General features: G+C 39.9%; 1 protein-coding gene across 3 annotated transcripts; it reads right to left on the reverse strand.

Annotated features, from left to right (window-relative positions):
* Positions 1-1,359: 1,359 nt before the first annotated feature.
* On the reverse strand, positions 1,360-18,376 carry ccn5 (cellular communication network factor 5). Of its 3 annotated transcripts, none has more exons than XM_061769803.1 (6): positions 18,298-18,318; positions 10,049-10,180; positions 8,527-8,743; positions 6,317-6,565; positions 2,603-2,820; positions 1,360-2,466 (listed from the first exon to the last, which is right to left on the reverse strand). In XM_061769803.1, exons 1-6 carry the CDS (start codon positions 18,301-18,303, stop codon positions 2,191-2,193), a joined length of 1,098 nt encoding a protein of 365 aa, XP_061625787.1. In that variant the 5' UTR covers positions 18,304-18,318; the 3' UTR covers positions 1,360-2,190. The 3 variants fall into 3 exon arrangements, with proteins under 3 accessions (XP_061625787.1, XP_061625779.1, XP_061625798.1); XM_061769795.1 differs by having other exon boundaries at positions 1,360-2,469; XM_061769814.1 differs by lacking the exon at positions 10,049-10,180 and having other exon boundaries at positions 1,360-2,469; positions 18,298-18,376.
* Positions 18,377-23,917: the final 5,541 nt, after the last annotated feature.

Genomic DNA, 23,917 nt, shown 5'->3' on the forward strand with positions numbered 1-23,917 from the left:
ATTCTGATGCAAATAGGATTAAAAACAGGGAATGTGCTGCCAAATTTGAACACAATTTTTATTATGAAATGCGTCGAAAACCTAAAGGTAAAAAAAAGTCATGAGAAATATACAGAATGTTGAAGAGGATTTTCACTGAAATAGAAAAGAATATATACAAGCATGTCAATGAAACCTTGACTCAAATATGCCACACTGAAACAAACAAAACGAAACAACTTGATATACTACAAAAATAAAGTCCCAACATTATGAGAATAAAGTTGTAATGTGTGCACAAACATTTGCACAATAACTTTAAAGTCCCCATTCCGATCGTAATCTCATTCTGTTGTGAACATTTTATTCTATTTTATTTATTTTTACAAAAGTAGAGGAGATTCTCTACATTGCTCATCTTTACGTAGTCAACCAACAAACTCATGCACTGATATCCATTTCCCCTTGTAAAATTAATTTAGTAACATCATATTATACCTTTTCCCCCCTCAATGTTTCTTTAGGACTAATTTAACACAAATATCCTCCATTTATCTTTAGCAGAATAAAGACGTTTGTCTAATGACAAAGCAACATAAGGTAGGCCCGGTTCAAGTTGAAGTCATTTTCTTGTTTTTTTGAAGTCCACGTGAGGTGGCGCTACTTCATCTCAGTGCACATGTTCTTCAGTTGGCTTTCTTGCACACACATTCCGCTATATCCCTATACAATATACACGTAGGCCTGCACTACTCTCAAAAAGTTGAGGCTTAAAAGTGACATTTCTGGAGGAACTTAAAATGCACTATAACCTTTACAAGTGATCTTAATTTGACCTGTAAACATCTGAGTGCGTGTCCAACTGTTCAATGTTTGAGTACTTTTGGCACAACTTGCGGTTTGACAACAAGGCGCTGAACATCAAAATTCGCAACAGGTGTTTGGTCCACGAATGAACGAACACAGATCCTGTTCAAAGCCTGGCAATGGTGATCAGTTGTTCGGTGTCGTCTTGCTCTCGTGATGTCAAAAGGAGGACGAGGACTGTTTCAAGAGCAATTCTAATTGAGCCAGGCAATATATTGGTCAAACACCTGCTTGTATATTTTGCTATTCCGCTCCGAGTTGTCAAACAGCAAGTTGTGTCAGAGGTAGTCCGACACTGAACAGTCGGTCATGTGCGTTCAAAAGTTTAAAGGTTAAATTAAGCGAGCATTTTCAGTTCATCTTGAAATTTCACCCAAAAGCCAAAAGTGCTGCCCCCTTGAGATGCGAGTGTAATTCATTTCGCCACCATACTTGTAACTCAAAACACTGGTATCTCAGATCATCTTTCCCTATTAAAAACCTTTATATTGTTTTTAATAAGAAAAAATAACACTCTATAATATTGTATTTTATTAAAACAATAACAGTAATAATAATAATAATAATAATACTAATAATAATAAGTAGTAACATTAAATAGAATGTAAAATAATTAAAAAGTTTGTGCATCATGATTTAATGCTTCAATTCAGTTCATTGTGCTGCTCCTTCTGGTGTGCCTGCCTTCGCCACTGGGGGCAGTAGAGTCATAGAGACAATGGAAGAAGCGAGTGGCTCTTCTTCGTTTGTCTGTATTCAGATGGTCACTATTCTCAGTGACTCAGTAAGCTGCAATAATATTAATCTTTTTTTTCCGCAGAGGTTCAAGAATATATGCCTGTGAGTATAGTGATATTGTCCCTACATGTGTTGCTCCACCATTTGAGTTCAAATATCCGTTGGCTCTAAAACCGCGACTATGATGCTAATCGTTAGCAGGTCAATGCCATCTTCCATTTTATGTTAGCATTAAGCTAAGCCTTACGTTTGTCAGGTTTTTTTTGCTTGTTTTAAGTACACAAAGTGTAATTCAATTTGTTTTATGTTTCATTTGAGAGGAAACCTCAACTGTGAGTGCTCGTATCTTTTAGTTGACGCACTTGTATCTTGAAAAACTTGTCACTCGTATCTCAAGGCAACACTGTAGTATACATCTTATCCTTTGTAACATAATTCCTTCCCAGCGCACGCAATGGTAAGCATCTGTGCAGAAATAAACGGCTTTGTTATTGACAATAGTCATTGTCTTTTTCAAGGCTGACGATGGATCCGTGCTGGCCTTAGTGAACCCAGCTTCCAAATTCAGCCCACCAGTTCCAAGTGTGGCATTATCATGGCGACTCGTCAGGGTCTGTGTCCCCGAAGAGCCGGGTTAGTAAATGGCACGTAGGGGCAGTTGCTGTGGCAGACGCACGAGTGAATCACCATCACCGCTCGCTGTCGTAGCTTTCCAGAGGGGCAGCGGAAGGCCACGTCGATGGTGGAGGTGTGGAACGGCGTGCAGCAGCGAGAGTCGCCGCAGCTGCCGCAGTAGCGCAGACGGAAGGCGCGCGTGCTGCTGCAGCCGTGGTGAACCAGCCGCACGGGTCCGGGTGACGTGTAGCTGGCCGTGCACTGACCCTGCTGATGCAACAGCACACAAGCACACCGCAGCGCATTAGTCCGGCATGGAGGTCAAGTCAAATACAATCAAAACCTTTATTTAAAGTAGTTCCACCCCCGCTGCACTTGAAGAACTACAGCAAACAAGACTCACCATGGGTCTGCTTGGCATGGGTAGTTGCGCATGGCACGGTCGCACTTTACAAAGACGAGTCTCCATTTGGAGCTTGCAGGCTGGATTGCGGTTGGAGACCCGTGTGGAGATTCCGGCCCCGCAGCTCTGGGAACAGGCGCTCCATTGGGTGCTCTGCTCCGTGCAGACGGAGGCAGCTGGCAGCGGGGCTGGTGGCTGGAGAGAGTTTGCTCTCATGGCTGGCAGGAAAGTCACAAAAACACAAAGAAAGTGGAATGAAAGGGATTTTAGCATTGGTAACCAAGGTAATTAGGGTTAGGATCATATTTAATAATTAAACATTCCGGATTCCCACATGGTGTTATTGTGAGAAAAAAATGCAGTAGTCCCTTGTTTATCGCGGAGGTTAGGCTCCAGAACCTCCCGCGATAGATGAAAATCTGCAAAGTAGCGACCATTTACACTGGTGTCTTGAGATGCGAGTGTCTCGACAAACGGGTTTTTTTTTTTTTAGATACGAGCCGTCGTCCGAGCCATTTCTAACTTTGGCTTGTGAGCACAGACTCTTAAGCTACGAATGCTGCATGGTGGCAGTGAACTCAACTCAACACACAACAGCAGCACTTTGGCAAATTTTGAACAATTCTTCACGATGTTCTTCAAGATGTATAAAGTCAAGATGTATAAAGTCACTGCCAGTTGAAGTTTACTGTCAAACTAATTATTTAAGTACTACAAATAATCAGTGTTTGGGAGTAACTAATTACATGTAACGGGATTACGTAATTTAATTACAAGATTTATATCGCGGTAATCCACTACATTACTGGGAGAAAATGTGTAGTTAAATAAATTACAGTTGCTTTTGAAAGTTTACACGATTACAGTCTTAGTTACATTTGAAAACTAGCCGCCTGAGCTTCGATTCTAAAGTCAATGCTTGTGGAGGAATGTGTCTATTTAAATGACCTGTTGACAGAAATAATGGGTGCTAACTTACTGTAATTAAATTACTTTATTTTTAATTAAATTGCTTCACCCACACTGAAACTTTAGAGCATGATTCGACAGAACGGCAGCATGTTTACGTCCAACCGTTCGTGCTACCAATAGCTTGCTAGGCTACATAACGTTTTGTTGCCTGCTTGCGAGCCGCATCGTATTCAAAGTACGTGAACATACCCCAAGCAAGCCTTAAACGAACCTCCTCTCCTGTCCTGAGCACCGGTGACCACCAACACACATTTTTCCCAATTTTGTCCTTATAATACCGTCGGCGCGCTCTACTCGTGTTGTCGTCGCCACGGTAACGAGTGACAAGTTGACAAGATAAAGCCCAATGATCGTAAAAAACAGGATGCGGTGGTATCGGAATACAAGATTTTATTGCAGTAGTTTGACAGTGCAATCGTGAAAGAGCAAATTTGTATATATACGTATACATATATATATCTCTCTCTATATATATATATATATATATATATATATATATATATATATATATATATGCACATACATATACATATATATATATATATATGCATATACATATATATATATATATATATATATATATGCATATACATATATATATATATATATATATGCACATACATATACATATATATGCACATACATATACATATATATATATATATGCACATACATATATATATATATATATATATATATATATATATACAAATAATGTGTTTGTTCATCTCTTTCTTGTAGTGACATATAATGACATGCACAACAGTTAGATGCTTTTCCACTAGATGGCAGACAGCACATCCATGTTGCCATTCACATGTAGCTCTGCGTTCAACTAAGATGACCCAGATTTTACACTGAGGAAGTCAATTTGTGAGTAAATTGAGACAAGATCATGTGCCTTGGTTCAATAAAGGTTGGTAAACACTGCTGTATAGTGACAGTCTATAGTGACAGTTCAAAACAGCCAAAAATGTTGTCCAACTCCAAATTGTACAACTTCTTGTGGTGTTCGAACTAAATGAATATTTAACTAACAGGTGGGAGACTTCGACTTATGTAACACTACGCATGGAAAAGAAATGAGCTTATTTTCCAGCATGTCAAGGTATTCTGTCAAACGTGAACCAACTTAATTCCGAGCATATTTCCCATGCACATGTTGTTATTTCTGCAAATATTAGTGAAATCCTCCCTGGTGGCTCCGTGATTGCTCGTCCATATGGCAGCATGACACATCATGAAGGGTCATGTCTGCAAGTTTTTATTATGCATTTAACTGGGCTGCGTCTCGCCAAATACAAGCCACATTTTTGGGGGGAGGAAGGTGCAAACAGTTCCTTTAATAGCTCTTCATAGCAACAACCAGCTGTGTGGAGATTAAACACTTGTGGATGTTATTCTACTGTGTTTGACTGTGAGAAAGAGAGAGAGCAGACGGAGAAGGGATATGAAGCCATTAGAAAAACATGCGAAACTCCAAACAGTGTCTGACTACATTAAAGGGACAAGCAGGAGAACATTTTGTCCTTGAATATCTGCCCCACGATACCTGCATGCCGATCGGCTACTTAATATTATGGTGTATGCGTGTTATTTTTGGAAGAAACTACCATCGCCAAGCCTTTCCAACTCTTTGTAGTTTAAATCAAACTAAAAAAAAGAAAAATCCTCCACTGAGCCACCAACGTGATGTAGTTGAGCTTGATGAGCTCTTGGAAGGTGAGGTTACAAATTACACCTCCCTATTTTTGGTCTGAGTTGAGAATGAATAATCTAAATTTGATCCAATTTATGACAACATTGTGTCAAATTCTTAATAGTGTCCAGTATTGCAGTGTATTCCAACTTTGGAGCTGAAACATACGTTCCAAAAATCTTCTGGCACAACGGCAAACAAAAATGTCACAAACACATTGCTATTATTCTGTTGCATGAATGGCAACAGGTTAATTGGACATGCTGCCATTTAGTGGAAGAGCATTTGATTGTTCTGGATGTAACTATATATTAATAGCATAGATATATGGAGAAAGATTCATTGTTTGTATTACATAAGGAAATAAGTAATTTCCGGAACCAATCAAGGGAAATTACATGGGAAAAAAAACGTTTTGGCCTGCAGCAGCTCCTTGTGAGTGATCTTATTTGGTATTTGTGTGTTTGACTATTTGTACCGTAATAAATAAATAAACATTACACACATTGCATTACTGTATGTTCAAGAGTTTAAAATGTGTTTAAGAGTATATAAAGTGTTTATAAGAGTATGGTAGAGGTTAATAGGAGTGTGGGGAAGCGTAATAAGTATGGGGAGGTTCATACAGCTTTAAAATATGTATAAATAATAAAACCAAATATGTGGCCGCTACTTTGTAGATTTCACCTATTGCAGGGGTGGTCCTGAACCTAACCCCTGCGATAAACGAGGGAATACTGTAAATTAAGATGAGCTCAGTACACTATATACATATATATATATATATATATATATATATATATATATATATATATATATATATAAGATATAAGATAATGTTGTTTTTTTGGGTGGTGTGCAGGTATATTTTTAGATGTTCAATAAAGCAATACTGTTATTTCTTTGGCGTGAGCACAAAAAGAGCTAGGTGAGTTTCTCAGCAAATAATGACAGATAAGTTAAAAAAATAAATAAAAAATCGGCGAATAGGCAAACCTGAGAATGCCGAACCGCCAATATACTGTTGACTGTAATGTGTTTACCTAAGATGGCGTCTTGAAGCACAGAGTTGTCCAGGTTCTCACAGACCCATTCCTTGCAGCACTTCCCCGGTAGCCGGACATGTTGCGGATGAGGGCAGTCCGCAGTGGGGAGGCGGAAAGTCAGCGGACAAGCAGGCACGCAGCTCACGCCGCCGCCTCTGCAGTGGCAGTGGACATCGCACGAGGGCTGAAAGGACTGGCCGTCGTGGTAGCTGATGCCGTTGACTTCGCACGTCAGATCCTCCTGAGCTAAGGGGCACAATTGATCTGGAAGTTAGTATTTATTTACTACAAATCATGTATCTTGTTCATCTATATATGTTAGTGATGTATATTGAAAGACAGAACAAACAAATGCTCTTTCACTATATGGCAGAAGGCACAATGAAGCTTTCAGAATAATAGCTTTGTGTTCAAACTGTCGTTAGGCAGTGATTGTTTCAAGTACCACCAGAAGGAGCCCACGTACCACTTTGAGAATCGCTGCAGTACAGCTATTTGCAGGGGATAGGGACCAAGCCCGACCGCGAATAGTGAAAATCCACAAATATTTGACGTGTCATATTAACACAACATCGGCGGGGGAAAAAACAAAACACACAAATAAGTGAGGCTTCCTGTGAATAATGCGGGATAGGTTGTAAAAAATACATGCTAGGAAAAAACTAAACATTTTTTTTAAATAAAGGAATACCACAACTATACAAAATTAATATAAAATGATTGTAAAGAAATAAACTGTTTTGTATATATTACAATTAAGCCGAAAGTCACACACACATTGACGTGCTGGTGCACGTGTTGGTGTGCCTTTAAGGGGCATGGCCTAGCGAGTGACATTAGGAGCTCTGACTCCAGCTCCAACTGACCATTTTCCACATCAGCTCCATGCTCCTTCCGAGTGTTTTCATTTTGTTTGGGAGTGTTAGGCTGATTGTCCCGTTCAATAAACAACTGAAAGTGCATTGTGACGGTGGCTGTCTTTTTTTCTCCCTTCATTCACTGACTGAACGATCGCCTCCATTCTCCTTGTGAGTGTTTTCACTTTGTATCTTGTTTGCCTAATAGCGTAATGGCGCGTCATTTTTGATTGTTTTCAGAAAAAAAAATCATTCAACAAACAAGAAGAGTCCAGTTGCCTTGATTCAACCATTGTGGATTACCATGACCTAGATGACTGACAATCGCAGACATAAAGCAAGCACAGCCGTATTTATTATTGATATTGTGACAGCAAGTAAAAAGTGACTTGGGCAATTATGTTATTAGGCTAACGGTTTGTGTGTTTGGCTGCTTAAAGCGTATCAGTGATTGTGGTTCTCCTCCTCCACTGACAGAACTAAAGTCTCCTCCGTGCTCCTTGCGAGTCGTTTCACGCGGCGTGCGTGTGTTTTGCCACTTTTGCCTATTTAATGAATGACTGAATCAAAATCAAAAGTGTACTGTCCGATTCATGTGGCCTTTAATACAGTGGTGCCTTGAGATACAAGTGACTAAAATTTGAGGTTTTTGGAGATACAAGCCATATGAATGTTTGCTATGGGACAGGAGCGCTGTACGCTGTATGGTGGCAGTGAACTCTACTCACCTGACAAAAAAAAAGCAGCAGTTTAGCAGATAGAATTAGTGAACAATTCTTGAAAAAAGAGGCTTCAAGCTGTTTAATGCTGCTCCTAGTTTAAGTTTACTGTCAAACTAAACAAAACAAAGATAATTACACTTTGTGTATTTAAAACAACCATAGCTTAGCCTTTCCGTCTGCTAGGTTAATGCTAGTGCTAAATAGTGTCTACGTTGCAATGCTACAACGGATTGAACACAAACGGCGCAGCAACAAATGTAGACAGACAATACAACAGTACTAAAAAAGTCATACGTTCTTTATCCTCAGAGAAGATCGGCTCATATTAGTGCCATACTGATTAGTATAGAGGAGTTCGGACGTCTAACTGAACAGTATATCCATCTGTCTGTCTTATACTGACCACAGGTGGCCATGTCAGGCACACCAGAAAGAGCAGCACAATGGCCATTCAAATGATGCAGTGTGACAAAAACTGTCTTCTTAATTTTTGTTGCAGACCGGATTAAATCAAGGTTGACACCCCTGGCTTTTGAGGGTGCAAGTCCAGTGACACGCCACTGGAGCCCAAGCGATACCACCAAGAACCCGCAGTCCAGGATGTTGTCCCGTCAGAGGAGCTACTCACCGACACACTCTCCGGGGCCTCCGGGGAAGCTAACGCTGTAGTCACATGTAAGCCCTCGCTGACCGTCGCACGGGAACTTCTCGGTGCATGACTGGCCCCGCTGTCGCGCACACACCTGGCAACACCGGCAGCTGTCCAGCACCAGGGGGACTCCGGGGGGACACTGGGGGGCGGGACTGGGGCAGAGGCACGGCCGATCACACATCTGACACAAAACCTGCGAGAACAAGATGAGAGGAAGGCTTCTGATCAAATAATTATCGTGAAATATGGAAAAAAAAAAAAAAACTGTCTCCACCACCGCTTCAAACACTGATACGATGTGTTTGTACAGCTTGTTTGTACAAATTGTACAGCCCAATAAATTAGAATATGGCAGAAAAGTCCATTTAATTCCATAATTTCTTTTATCCTTTTTAAAAAAATGTATCCTTAAATATTTCACTCTGTGTGTAGTGCCTCTCTACAAAATTTCCACGTTTTGAATTGAACTACGTAACTAAACTGAGCTTTTGACTCCACTCAAATTTACTAAGATGTAACTGTATTATTAATGGTTATTAATAGCTATGGTGGGAAGTAAGAAAGTGCAAATACTCGATTTTTCAGGTACAGTGCAGAGCATAATGATGTCACTCATGCCAGTTCACTCATGTACACAACAAACCAGCATGGATTGGATTCGGAAGTATGGCGGAAAAGTAACGAAGCGGCGGAGTTGCGCTCGTGAGAGTCAGACATAGCGCAAACAATCTAGAGCATATTAATAATCCACATGATGGGAGATCGGCAGTGACATTAAACCACAGCGGAAGTAAAGAAGTGGAGCGTACTGATTGTAGCTTCGCTGGAGACGAGGGAAAAGTACAGTGCTCCGGAATTAGCAGCAAGCTAATTAGCAAGCCGGTCGGGCGGTGTATCGGGGAGCCGAGTCTTAACAAATGGGTTTGAAGTCCAGCATTCATATGAGACAATTTGTTGCCATTCTCTTTTTCCTGATTTTATTCAACACACACAGTACAGTAATGCTTGAATCCAAATGTGTTATCTTCGGACCTCCTTCCACGATACTGAGCTCATAGTGCTATAGAGAAGAAAATTAAATGAATAAATACAATTGGATATAATTATGAAATTATCAGAAACAATGAATAATTAAAGTGATTCAAAGTGAACTTTTTCCTTTAAAAACAAAACAAATGGCACACTATCTTGAAAATGGAGCTTTTCAAATGTAAACAGGCCGGACTTGTCATGTACTTCAGGTCAAAGTCAAGTCTTTCATACGTTTTAGCTGAGCAAATCTCAAGCCTCAAAATTGGTGACTTAAGTCTGACTTGAGTCAAGTCCATTCACAAAAATATATTTTACAAAAATAAATAAGGAAACAATCAGTGAAGGAAAAAAATACTTTTCCACTTATTTCCAGCAGACATGATGTCATACTATGGCAAGTCTGTTAAATCTTCCCTGTGTATAAATGAGTGGGATTTCCTCCCCAACACCCGCGTGTGAGGCTCACCTGTGAGGCCACAGCGAGCAGCAGTAGCAGGGCCGAGGCCGTCACACAGTCACACAGCGTTCGGTCCATGAGGGCGAGAGTGTGCGTCCGTCTGTCTCCAGGCTGCGTCTGTCTCGCCCGCCACTGGCCCTGCTGTTGACATTTATAATGTCTGCTGCATTCTGATGTCACGCCACGCTGACTACTGTGTAAACAGCCACTGGAGCACCATCACAAATGTTTCCCATTCCTCCTCCCGCTGCCTATTTCCACTTCTTTTTCTCCTCCCCTCCCTTTCTTTCCAGCCATGTGATGTTCCAGCTTTACGTAGCTCAACATGCAATGAGGGGAGACACGGGTGTGGTGACGATTCCAGTCTAATTGGTGAATGTTTTATAATGCGGATGTTTTTACACCAGGCAGTCACACACTTTTCCACTATTCCATTCCTCAAGTGAGACAGACCTAAACGAGATTCGATTAGTTTCTTCCGTCTGCTTTCCATGGCATTACGCCAGCATGTGAGACTGGAGACAACTCGATCCGATCATCTCATCTATTGGAGAAAAAAAACGAGGCAGATGGGAGCCAGAAGTCTCGTCTGTGAGCCAAAAGATTTCTGGATAGTCAAATATTGGAAAAGTTTGTCAAGGAAACAGTCAAAATTGCGTAACGTAAACAAGCCTGCCTGTAAAGTCATTTTCATTTTTTTTTTTTTTTTAATACATTAAATATTTTTGAAGGTAAGTGCTGAAAACATGCAAAGACTGACAACAATTTAGTACTGAATTGTTGAGATATAGTTAAACAGTTTTTCACTTTCTCAGTTGTGCGGATTTTTTGGGCATGGCTAAAAACTGGCCCGATAACGCAAGTGGGCTGAGACGTATACTTTCTGGCGTGAGTCCGCCCTCCCCCACAATATAAGTGCTGAGCGCCGTCTGTGGCTATAAAATAGCTTGGCCCATTTCTACCGCTCAATCGTGTAGTTAGCCATCCCGCTATGCCTGCACGGTGAAAATGTATCTTCCCTGAAGTGTTATTTGTCATTTGGGCTACAGTGTCTCTGTTGTGGTGACCCACACGCGACGCGAAGTGGCCTGCTACTAGCGATTAGTCTTAGTAGAGCCACACAACAGAGACAATTAGGGGAAAGTTAACTGTTTATTGCATTCGCTAGCCCACGAGCTTATGAGCTTATGAGCTAATGAGCTAACGAGCTTGCTCGACCGCGGAGGACATCCAAAATGGGAAATGGGACATGGAAAAGTTAACTGTTTATTAATGTGCACTAGGCAGCTGCTCAATGTAACTAATAACTTTTCAAATCAATTACTTTTACAATCAAGTCATCAGTAAAGTAGCGAAGTTACTTTTTCAAAGAGTAACAACCGCAAGAGGAATGTGCACGACAATGTGGGGCAGCTAGCTAGCCTTTGAGACAAATTTGGAATGTGATTGTCTAAAGAAACAATCCCATTGCTAACAAATGTTATGTTTCATAGGCCAGCACTAGTTAATGGTGAAGGCCCTGGGCAGATTAGATTGACATGGCAACACATGGAGGCTGAAATCTATTTGGTACATCTGGTCATTTATGCTGTATAAAAAAGATGTCTTTTAAAGATCATCAGTTTTGATAGCTGTTTATAAAAAAATTATAATTGCGTATAATGAGAACTGAATGAGAATGAAAGAACAATAGATAGCAGAGAGAAATTCAGGAAAGTAGACCAGTTAGCAAAAACCTTGCTAACATTTCCAGTTCATTGCCATTCTTCAATTCAACACTGAATGGTCAATCAAAAAAAAGAAGGAGTTCACATTCAGCATCGACTTGACCACCCACAGCATCCATGTCAGGATGATGTCATCGCTAATATGTACACAACGTGTACAATGTTAACAAAGTCAAACGGGGGAGAAAATAAGATTTTTCTGGGTGGGCAGTGGCAACACGGGTTATATATAGAATCAGACAGACTGATTGAGAGACATTAAGCGTGCGTGCGTGCGTGCGATGGACAAGGTGGGCTCCAGGTGGGAGCTAATGTAGCATTACCGCAGACCTCCAGTGGTGCGTTCTTGAAAAACTATTATTTCCTGGCCACCTCCATGAACGACAGCTACTGCAGTCATTGAATTATAAATGCCAACATTTCGGTAACAAACTCGAAACAAATCTCAACTATTGTTTGCGTCACACTTTCCGGTGAAGTCTAATAAGAGGTCGAACAATATTTCCCAAAACAGACTGTTGTTGCTGTAAAGAGTCTATGCTTAACTTTAACAGCATTTCTGGATTTAATAAGACCTGTTTCAGCATGTGTAAAATCTTGTGTGCGTGTGGCTGTATGTGTGCAGGTTTGCTCCTTGCGGGGTCAGGCAAAATGAGGAAATTATGCAGTGTCCAAACGTTCAAAAGGAATTCACTGATGTGAAAAATTCAAAAAGAACTCGACCAACTCTGTCACTATTGCGGAGAAAATGGCCAGCACGTTTTGAGAATTCAATTGTGACTTGACCAAATGGCAGCACAAGTCTTTGAATTGTGCGCCAAACACGATAGCCCAGGCCAGGCCCAGTTGTGCTGAATATGAAGCCCACTCATACACGAACCCGTCCCCCACTTCCTATTTGATTGGCCCGGGACACGTCGGGCGGCCGAGTGAAATCTCTCCAAGAAGTGACGTTCTCAAAATCATCAAATGAGTCGTATCAAAAAGTGAATCCAAATAGAGTGAGAAAGAACTGAGTCACACAATAACCAGAATGAAGTCGTAACTGTCAGAAAGAAATTGGAATATTACGATCATTTTACAAGAAAAGTCAGTCATTTATGAAGAGCCCATAAACAAGATGACATTCTTATGAGAAATAAAAAGGGGAATGTTAGAGTGGGGCCTTGAATAACAATTCGGTACGTGACTCAATTGTAACTCAAAACACTTCCCCACTGAAATGAATGGAAATACCATTAATTCATTTAAACCCACCCCCCCCAAAAAAAAAAATTGTCATGTTTTTTAATAAAACTAGCACTCTATAATATTGTGATTTACAAAAACATAGAATGATAACCACAAAATAAATAGAATGTAAAAAAACTGCGTGATGATTTAATGCTTCAATTCAATTTATTGTGCTGCTCCTTCTGGTGTGCCCGCCTTGACCACCTGAGGGCACTATAATACAGTCACACAGACAAACAAATAAGAGTCACCACTAATATATGCTGCTTAAAGGGTTATAACGCCACAACTATGGATGCTAATCATTGCCCGTCAATGGCATTTTCCATTATATGTAAGCATTTAGCTAGGGGGGCATTCCGAAGGCCAAGTTGTTTGCTTGTTTCAAATACACAACTTCTAGTTTTCTTTGTGTTATGTTTATCCATCCATCCATTTTCTGAGCCGCTTCTCCTCACTAGGGTCGCGGGCGTGCTGGAGCCTATCCCAGCTGTCATCGGGCAGGAGCCGGGGTACACCCTGAACTGGTTGCCATCCAATCGCAGGGCACATTGGAACAAACAACCATTCACACTCACATTCACACCTACGGGCAATTTAGAGTTGTCAATTAACATGGTTTTGGGATGTGGGAGGAAACCGGAGTGCCGGGAGAAAACCCACGCAGGCACAGGGAGAACATGCAAACTCCACACAGGCGGGGCCGGGGATTGAACCCGGGTCCTCAGAACTGTGAGGCTGACGCTCTAACCAGTCCCCCACCGTGCCGGCTGTGCTATGTTTGGTTGATAGTAAATTTTATCTGGGACTGGAAATAAATAGCTTTAAGCCTCTTTTTTAAAGAATTAAGAATTGTTCACTATTTACCAAACTCCTGCTCATTGTGAAATAAGTTGAACTGAGTTCACCGCCACCATGCAGCACTCGTATCTGAAGTTTGTGCTCGCAAGTCAAAGTAAAAAAAAAACAAAAACAAAAAAAAAAGCGGTTCTCAAACTGGAATCCCCGAAACCCCGGGTGTCAACGAGCCATAGCATAAATCCGTAGTAACTTTTTTTTTGTTAAAATAACTAAATAAATAAATAGTCATTTTCACCGAAGCCACAACTAGACGAGATGACACAATGTTGATTACGAATCTCAGCTCCTCTGTATTTTTCAGTTTAAAAAAATATATATATTTATACCTGCATCAGACAACAAGACAAATTTGGTCTTTCACGATTGCACTATGTCAGTCACGTATTCCGATACCACAGTATCCCGTCTTTTACGATCACTGGGCTTTATCTTGTCATATCAAACACTGTCGGAGAGGCAAATCAGAAAACGTGTCACTGGTCAACTCGACCAGATACACCCGTTACCATGGCGATGACAACAACAATGCATTCTGCCAATTTATTGTGTGGGTAAAAAAAGAACAAAATGAGAAAAAAAAACGTGTGGTGGTCGTCTCCGGTGTCGGGAGAGGACGTTAATTCAAGGATGGCTTGAGGTATGTTCACGTACTTTTACTACAATACTGCTCACAAGCAGGCAATAAAACGTTATGTAGTCTAGCAAGCTAGTGCTAGCACTAACAGCTGTACATAAACATGCCGTCGTTCTGTCAAATCACACTCCAAAGCTTCAGTAAACATTAGTTTGTGCATGTGAATAAATGTTGACAATGGCAAGCACGGGAGGCGATGCGCCGGTGACAATACGCAATCTTATTGGTCGACGTCAAGGAGAGTTGTCACCACACTCCAAAGACGATATCCCCCCCCCAAAAAATAATAATAAATTAAAAATCAAACAAAACTAGATGTTCCAGACAATGTATGTCGGGCCCAATCTGGGAAATAGCCCGCGATAGCTAATCGGGCCATTGGGGCTAAAATCCTGTAGTCTGATCTAGGCATTAGTGAATGCCCAATTCATTCCCACGCTGGCTCCCTTGGTAGTGCAGCGAAAATGGCGGCACAGAAATGATGCATCTTACCTTGCAATAGGTCCAGCGCGGGCCCTTTTGTAAAAAAGCTCAATAAACATATTATTTTGTTTCTGTAGCAGACAATAATCATACATAAATAACTGTGTAAACTAAAACAATAATTGCCACGAACGAGCAAAACCTATTTTCAAGGACTCCTCACCTGCCCAACACTGTGCCTGATGTAAAATACACACACCGAACAATGCATGACTGATCTATTCATCACAAATGCACACAGGTTTCGGTGATAAAAGAACACTAAAACAACCGTCTGCCGCAAGTGAAATCTCCTTAGCTGACCAACAAGGTGCCTGACGTAAAATAAAGTTAAGCTACATCCGAGCAACGCATGCACAAAACGCATCAATAATAGTGAATTTACAACAACAAAAAAATCCATCTTTTTTTCCTCTCGCTGTCTTTCAAGAAGATAAAAATGTGGTCGGATCATCACATACAACGGCCCGCTATGTCATATTGAAGCGACAGGTCTGTTGTTGTAATACTGAATTCCAGCGTAGGGGGCAACAGAAGTTGTATCTTATAGTTTTAAAGGTCTGCAAAAAAATTGCAATAAATCATCTGTAAAAATACCTATTTCTCTTTTTTTTTTTTTTTTTTTTTTTTTTTTTTACAATTTTCCCCCCTAAAGAATATTTTTTTGTCATATGACTTTGTTTCTTGACTTTTTAATTCCTGGCATTTACGAGTACACAGTAGTTATATTTAATTGGCGTTAAGATGGTAGAAGTGTCTTTAGAAAATGTTCTCCCCTGGAAACAAACTTTTCCTCTAATAAGATGGTTGATCCACAGATTTTACGATATAAAATACACCAAGTGCATAAAAAGTCATTGTTCCCCGTCATGCTTTTTTTTTTTTTTTTTTTTTCCATTTAGGAAGCCAATGCTTGAATCCCCTTACACAGTACATCTTTACAGATTTGACCACTTGATGACACTATAGAAGAAACTACAAGCTCATGAAAGTCAATTATACACACACACACACACTGTTTTGGGTGTATTGTAAATCATATTGTGACAACATGTATTTTGTATGACAGGTAAGTCTGAAATACTACTATTAATCTATCTGGGATGCCACCGGGCTGTATTTGGCTGAAAACAGGCAGACAGAGAGAAAGGAACACACAAAAGCAGTAACAAAAGACAACAACTTCTTTTCCTTTGGGCTTGTCCCTTTAGGGGTCGCCACAGCGCGTCATCCTTTTCCATGTGAGCCTATCTCCTGCATCCTCCTCTTGAACACCAACTGCCCTCATGTCTTCCCTCACGACATCAATCCACCTTCTCTTTGGTCTTCCTCTAGCTCTCTTGCCTGGCTGCTCCATCCTCATCATCCTTCTACCAATATACTCACTATTTCTCCTCTGGACGTGTCCAAACCATTGAAGTCTGCTCTCTCTAACTTTGTCTCCAAAACATCGAACCTTGGCTGTCCCTCTGATGAGCTCATTTCTAATTTTACCCAACCTGGTCACTCCGAGAGCGAACCTCAACATCTTCATTTCTGCCACCTCCAGCTCTGCTTCCTGTTGTCTCTTCAGTGCCACTGTCTCTAATCCGTACATCATGGCTGGTGGCCTCACCACTGTTTTATAAACTTCGCCCTTCATCCTAGCAGAGACTCTTCTGTCACATAACACACTTGACACCTTCCTCCACCCCTTCTAACCTGCGCGGACCCGTTTCTTCACTTCCTGACCACACTCACCATTGCGCTGGACGGTTGACCCCAAGTATTTAAAGTCCTCCACCCTTGCTATCTCTTCTCCCTGTAGCCTCACTCTTCCCCCACCACCCCTCTCATCCATGCACATATATTTTGTCTTACTTTGGCTAATCTTCATTCCTGTGCTTTCTAGTGCATGCCTCCATCTTTCTAACTGTTCCTCCACCTGCTCCCTGCTTTCACTGCAGATCACAATGTCATCTGCAAACATCATGGTCCACGGGGACCAAAAGATGACAGCAACAACAAAACCTACAGTATGTGGATTGAGTGGCGACAGGCACAGAAACTATAAAACAAAAACAACACCTGTCTGTGTGGGGTTATGGAGGGGATGGACAGAGAGAAAGGAGACCAGAAAAGCCTTAACAAAAGCAGCAATGCCTGTTGCTACTGGGTTGAGACGGGACGAACAGAAAAGAAAGAACAAAAAGAACAGCAAACAAAAAACAAAAAAAACATCTGCAACATGTGGTTTCGCACGGTAGGGGGGGGCGGGGCCGAAAGGGAGAAAAGAGAATAAAAAGCAAGCGCAAAAGACAAGAACAGCAACAACACCTGCTGGTAAGTATAGTATGTGGCATGAGAAGGGACAGAGAGAGAGAAAAGAGCCAACACAACAGCAAAATCAACACTTGCCAATATGTGGTTTTGGAGAGGAAAATAAATTGTTTCTCTGTCTCCATTTGGTGTTATGGTGCCCAGTGGCCTTTTACAAGCAACATTCCAGCACACTTGACTCTGAAAAGTACATTTTGTGTGCTTCCAACATTTGTGGCCTCACAATATTCCGGTTGGTCAGTTTGTGGTTTCTGGGCGGTGCCAAGAAGCCGTAACTGATTTGACAGTGACTCAAAGCAAACAGACGCAATTAACAGACACGCGGGGCGTACGCAGAGCGACTCCGAGACGACTCCGTCCGATGATGGCTGCCTGACGTTTTGGCACCTGCTGATGGTTTTCCACAGGTATCCTCGAGTCTAGGCACAGATCCCAACCCACCGCGAGTATAAGATGACAGCATTTTTCAAGAATGCTCGTTTTGTTATGGCTATCAACCTGGACAACTTTTACGGCATTTACTGTAGTAAGCTGGGCAACTTTCCCGGCCTTTTGGGCTAATGCACATGTGCTAATGCAAATATTGCACAGCACGCCACCACACAAAAATGTCCCAAAAGTAGACAGTGGTGCTTTGACTTATGAGTTACAAAAAAATCATACCGCTATATGACACCAGCAAACTTGACAACATCCGACCACCATCAATTCACATTAGTTTCTTAAAAAAAAAAAAAAGATTTATTGAATACTCAACAGGGCTCGCTAAAGTCCAAACAAAACACATAATAATAATAAAAAAAATCCTAGCAAAGCTGGGAAAGCCATTTAAGAAAAATTATCTCAGGAATGCTGGAAAATCCAGGCACGAAAAGTAGCAGCAAAAAGTTCACAGTAAAACTGGAGGCAAAAAAAAAAAAAAAAAAAACTACAAAAAAACTCAGGATGCACTTGAAACACTAGCATGGACGCTTGGAATCATACAAAAAAGTCAGTCTTACTATCATGGCTGATTCCGGACATAGCAGGAGACAAGAGAATCTGACAAAGGGTGGGTAGACGCAGACTATTGGAGTGGAATGGGACACAGGTGGAAACAATCACTACAACAAGGAGACACGAGGGGAGAAAATGAAGCGTCTGCAACGACAGGAAACAATACCATAAAATAAAAGCAGACGTAACAGCATGAAAGACGGGACTAAAACCTCACAACTTAACATAAATCACCATGCACGACAGTAGTCTCTCGTTTATAGACAAAAGTCAGCCAAGTAGTAGCGGCCATATATTATTATTTATATTTTAAAGCTTTATGCTTAATATCAAATACCAATAGAGAATATGCATGTGAGGGGCCAGTATTATTTCTGTCCACTTGGAGTCACCGTCCTCACATTCTACACTGTAGTATCTGTGACTTTGAATGTGTGTTTGTGTGTTAAAAGGCTGGGCCTGGCCTACTGAGTGACATGGGAGTCACTCAGTGGCGGAGGTCGACTTTTATCCTTTGGGTGGCCGGGGGGTGGCCATGGGGGTCCCAGACTATGACAATGAATTTGTTTCTCGACCAATGAATTGCAATCAGAGGCTCTAAATGTTGCAATGTACATACTAAGCACACAAAAGATTAGGTTTGTGCGCATAAATTAAAGTTTATTAACGTTTACAACACAATGTACACACAAACACAACTTCAACTGCAACGATTTTTCGGAAATCACAGAGTAACCCGCTCACACACACACACACAAGCTATTCACGCACACTCTCTCGGTCCACCTTACCGTTACCCAACTTGCTTCTTGTCCCCCTGTCTTTTCTTTTCTCAACGGACCCTATGAAAAAAAATGGGCCAGTTTTGTTACTCTTAGCATCACTTGCAATTGCACAATGTTATCAAGTCCCCACTTCAAGCCTAAAAAATGTCAGGGGAAATAGACCACTGTAGATGTAAGTTTAACATTCAAACGTTCAGCTACTCAGTGGTTCCCAATTGGTTTCGCCTCAGGACCCAAAATTTAACTTAGTCATTAAGTCACAACCCAAATTTTTGACATTCTTTAGCAACTCAAATTTATTTCACAAAAAAAAAAAAATAGCCCAGAAATACGAAAGCCTTTATGCACTGTTGAAAAGATGAAAACAGTTTTATATATATATATATATATATATATATATATATATATATATATATATTTGTTGTTATTTTTTCTTTTTTTTTAAACAAGCTAAACTGGTGATACTGGTGAAATTTCAGAAATCAAACTCTAAAATATAAAGGCAGAATTAACTTGAATTACAGTACTTCTGCTTTTTAAACCAGTTACACTGGTGAAGCTCATTAACAGCACTTTTGTGATGCCCTCGACTCCTGACGTTTTCTTTGAAAGCACTCCACTAGTTTTTCTTAAAAGAGTTTTTACCACCCTCCGTCACGTTATATTTCATTGAAGCCAACAGAGCCGATTGTCTGCTAGTTTCATTCCTCTCAAATCATTGGACAAACACGTCAATATATGCAGCAACCCGAATGAAATGTAAACGTGGGGGTTCCAATCAGATTTCAGGTGGGTCCGGCGCTACCCCGGCCTCCCCTCTGGCTCCGCCCCTGCACCTGTGGAGGGATTACAATTGGTTCCAACTAGCAATGCTAGCCTATATCAAAGTAGCTAACGATTACTTTGCGATAGACATGCAGTTGCATACGCCAGTTCTGCTTTGCAGTAGACACATTGCGCTTTTTCATCTTTTTTTTTTTTTTTTTTTTTTTTGAAGTGTGAAATTAACTTTGGACATTCTGTGTCATTTTACACATTCTTTCCCCTTCGCTCGCGTTTATTGCTACATGAGGCTGTAGTTTCAGTAGTCCGTGCATTGGCGGAAATTGGCAAGTGCGAAGTGTGTTACCTATCTATGCTAACGATGTACAGTGACAGGCGGGCAATTAAATGCTTTACCACTAGATGGTAGAAGGTACAGAATTAACCGATTAAACGATTTTTGAGACATTATTGTTTGGTGGTGTGCCGTGGGATTTTTTTTTTCTAATGTAAAATATGTGCCTTGGCTCAAAGAAAAGGTTGGGGAACAGTGTTTTACATTATGATGTTCCGCTTGAAGAAATCTCTTTTTAATTGAGGAGGGAGGAGATTGCTGATTAGTTGTGGCCAACAGAACGATCCCACAGCTGTTATTTTTCTCCCCCGTTTGACATGCACATGAATTCCATTTATGATGTCACAGTGACTCATGATTCCAGGCAGCATTCGGGAAACGATGGTCATCGCTGCATCAACAGCTCTCACCCTACAGAGGTCACTGACTCGCCAAATCTTTTCAAAACACTCAAATCTGTCTGCCTCTCCTTCAACACCCACCATGTCAAATAGTTTCCTCTTAAAGCAACATTTCTTTTTTTTTCTCTGATCAACATCCTCTCTGGAAAGGCAGGGACCCGTGACTAGACTCACGGAATGAGCGCATGAGGACATTTCAAGTTCCTCATCAGACAAAAATGTAAGAAACAAGCTCTATCCGAATAACAATGGAAAGCCACCCCAAAAAATCTTCACATGTAACATGCTGACATTGTTGCACCACAGTAAGGCGGGTCTGGGTTTGAATGGGCATCAGGGATAGATTGCGCTGTTTTTTCCCCCTCACTGATATGCCTTTTCTGTTTAATACAGAACAGTGATTCAATTGAAACATGAATATAAATGAACTTATAGAACAAATTAATGAGCTGATTAGCACATTCTGCCTAGCAACAAGTGTAAGGCAAGCAGTTTTCTGAAAAACAAATGGCGGATATATATACAGTATATCTCGACAGATATAATAATGAATATACATACAGGTACATATGAATATATATATATATTCAAGTGAACTTTATTTTGGGTTAATCCGAAGCACTTTAAATGGTGGCAGGTGTGTACTGACTCCCATTTAACATGAGATGGAATGTGGTTGGTTCAATCTAAACCCAACCACATCCCAATTATACTAGAGGGGTGTGCACACTTCACACGCTTCAATTGAGATGTACAGGTTAAAGGTCACATTCATAGTTGAAATGATTTATCTTTGTCTCATTTTTTTAATATCACAAAAACCTGGCATTTGAGCATGCGTGTGTAGACTTTTTTTTAGCCACTGTATACTTATGCGTATACAGTGCTTCATGTTTTCCATATTTTATGTTATAGCCTTATTCCAAAATGGATTTAATTTTTTCCCCTCTAAATTCTACACCCAACACCCCATAATGATAACTTGAATTTTTTTTTTTTTTGCATTTTTGCAAATTTATTACAAATAATAATCACATGGACATAAGTATTCTTGGCCTTTGCCATTAATCTCAAAATTGAGCTCAGGTGCTGATCTTATTTCCAGTGATCGTCCTTGAGAAAATCTTAAACCTGTGGTAAATGCAGCTGATTGGACATGATCTGTCTATATAAGGTTCCGCAGTTGACGAGTCAGCATTTTTGCGAGCAAAATTGAGTCCACCTGTAGATATTTTAATGGTGAAATTATTTCAATTTCAATGTCACGAATTCCTGTCTGTGGATTCCGAGATATGGAACCTTTTTAAAGGTTGAAAAAAGATGTGCAGAGCAGTTGTTTCTTATTTTTTGGGTATGTCTCATAAGTCTCAAACTGGAAAAGTTGAAAGAGATGAACACTCAGGCAGCTGGAAAACAAGGCACATTTACGTAACGTCGGAAAGCTTTCCACGTGATTCCAGTAGAATGTCTTGGTGCAAGAATACTTGGACTGATGACAGTTACAGACAATATTGCAAAGAGTGCTGATTCATTGATTTATTTATTTTTTAAACCAGACTGTGTACGTCCTTTGCATACGTCAACATTTAATAGTATTTTTGTGCAGTGTTGGGAGTAGCACATTACAAAAGCAACACAATCACAGTAACAGTGACTGTCACCAAGGCCTTACGACCAGTAATTAATTTAATTTAATTTTTTTATCATACCTAAAAGGTGGCCACAGTACTCATAATCTGTACTTAATTTGAAGTACAGCTCCTTGAGATACACATGACCCAACTTTTTTTTTTTTTTTTTTTTTTTTTTTAAAGATAAGAGACGATTTTTTTTTTTTTTGTTCACTTCCCAATAAGAAGCAGTTTGGCAAATAGTGAACAACTTGTTCAAAAAAGAGGCTTCAAGCAATTGAATGCCCCTCCCAGTTGAAGTTTTTTGGCAAACTAAACATAAAAAAAAAAATACTATACCTTGTGTACTTAAAACAACCACAGAGCTTTGCCTTTGGAAAGTTCGCTTTGCTTAATGCTCACAAACAATGCGAAACGCCATTGACATGCTAACGTTAGCATCGCTAGTCACGAAAAAATGAAGTGGAAATGACTAATATTAGCATCTTACTGAGTCACTTACAGTGGTAGTAGAATAAGAAATACTATTCTTCTTTGTTTGTGTCTGTACGACTGTATTGTATTGCCTCCTAGTGGCCAAAGCGAGAACACTAGAGGGAGCAGCACAATGAATTGGATTCCAGCATTAAATCATCTATTTATGTCTTTTTTTTATGTTGTGTCATCAGCTGCAGATGTTGAAAAAAAATAAAAATAACTAGAACTACAGATATCAGTTTTCAAATGTAGGGGCTAAAATCAAAAAGTCATCAGAAAAATAAATACTCAAGTTAAGTAGAGATACCTAAAAAAAAAAAAAAATCGACTTAAAAACCCTGTAAAGGGAATTCAGACGGCTATATACAGTAATATCATATAATACTCTTAAGACAGTGGAACTCAAATACCTTCCCAACACCGAAGTTGTCCAACTCACCCCAATTTTATTTATTTTATTTTATTTTTTTTCAAAAATAGCACCAGTTGAACGTGTGAAAATCCCACCGGGCTGCCGCAGGAACGCTCAGAACGACGTCGCCCTGAAAGCGAAATTTCAGAAGTTCAATTCAAAAAGTGAATCTCATTTTACATACATTTATTAAACACATAGGAAAAATACTTTTCACAATGCCAATTCTTGATTTCTACACTAGAAATCATTTTGATTGTTTATTCAAATTTTTAGAGATGGTGAATGCGGGTGTTTCGTTAGTTATAAATTATAATCAACAAATTATTATATTATTATATAATTTTATAATTACATAATTGTAATATAATATAATCATATGATATTATTAGTGAATCTATACACCTATGAGTTTCACATGAATTAACCTACTGATTTTTATTTTTATTTTTTTAAGTTTATGACATGAAGAGACGCTTGCACCAGATTTAACAGTTTTCCGAGTTAAATAATCAATTTTAATTACATTTTTAATTCTTTAAAGAAATATATTTCAATATATTTATATTTAAAAGAAAAAAAGAACAAGTCCAGCATAATTATTTTTTTTTTTTTGTATCTTTGTTACTTGTTTTTTGTTTGGTTTTTTTTTAGCGTAAACTTATTTATTTTTATTTATTTTTTTACAATTCTTCAAGGCTTTTGCCATAGCGAGCCGGATATATACGGCTTTGTATTTCGATAGGTAAGACATCCCTCTAGTGGTCATATGGTATTACTGCTGCCTACTGCAATGTTTTTG

This window comes from Phyllopteryx taeniolatus, chromosome 1 (genome assembly GCF_024500385.1).
Source record: "Phyllopteryx taeniolatus isolate TA_2022b chromosome 1, UOR_Ptae_1.2, whole genome shotgun sequence".
In the NCBI taxonomy this organism is placed as follows: domain Eukaryota; kingdom Metazoa; phylum Chordata; class Actinopteri; order Syngnathiformes; family Syngnathidae; genus Phyllopteryx; species Phyllopteryx taeniolatus.

Bases quoted from the DNA above. Each gene is read 5' to 3' on its own strand.
- ccn5 (XM_061769795.1), bottom strand. The intron at 6,566-8,526 runs GTGAGTAGCTCC...TGTGCCCCTTAG, and splicing joins AGGCCCCGGAGAGTGTGTCG to CTCAGGAGGATCTGACGTGC. The intron at 2,821-6,316 runs GTAAACACATTA...CTTTCCTGCCAG, and splicing joins GCTTCAAGACGCCATCTTAG to CCATGAGAGCAAACTCTCTC.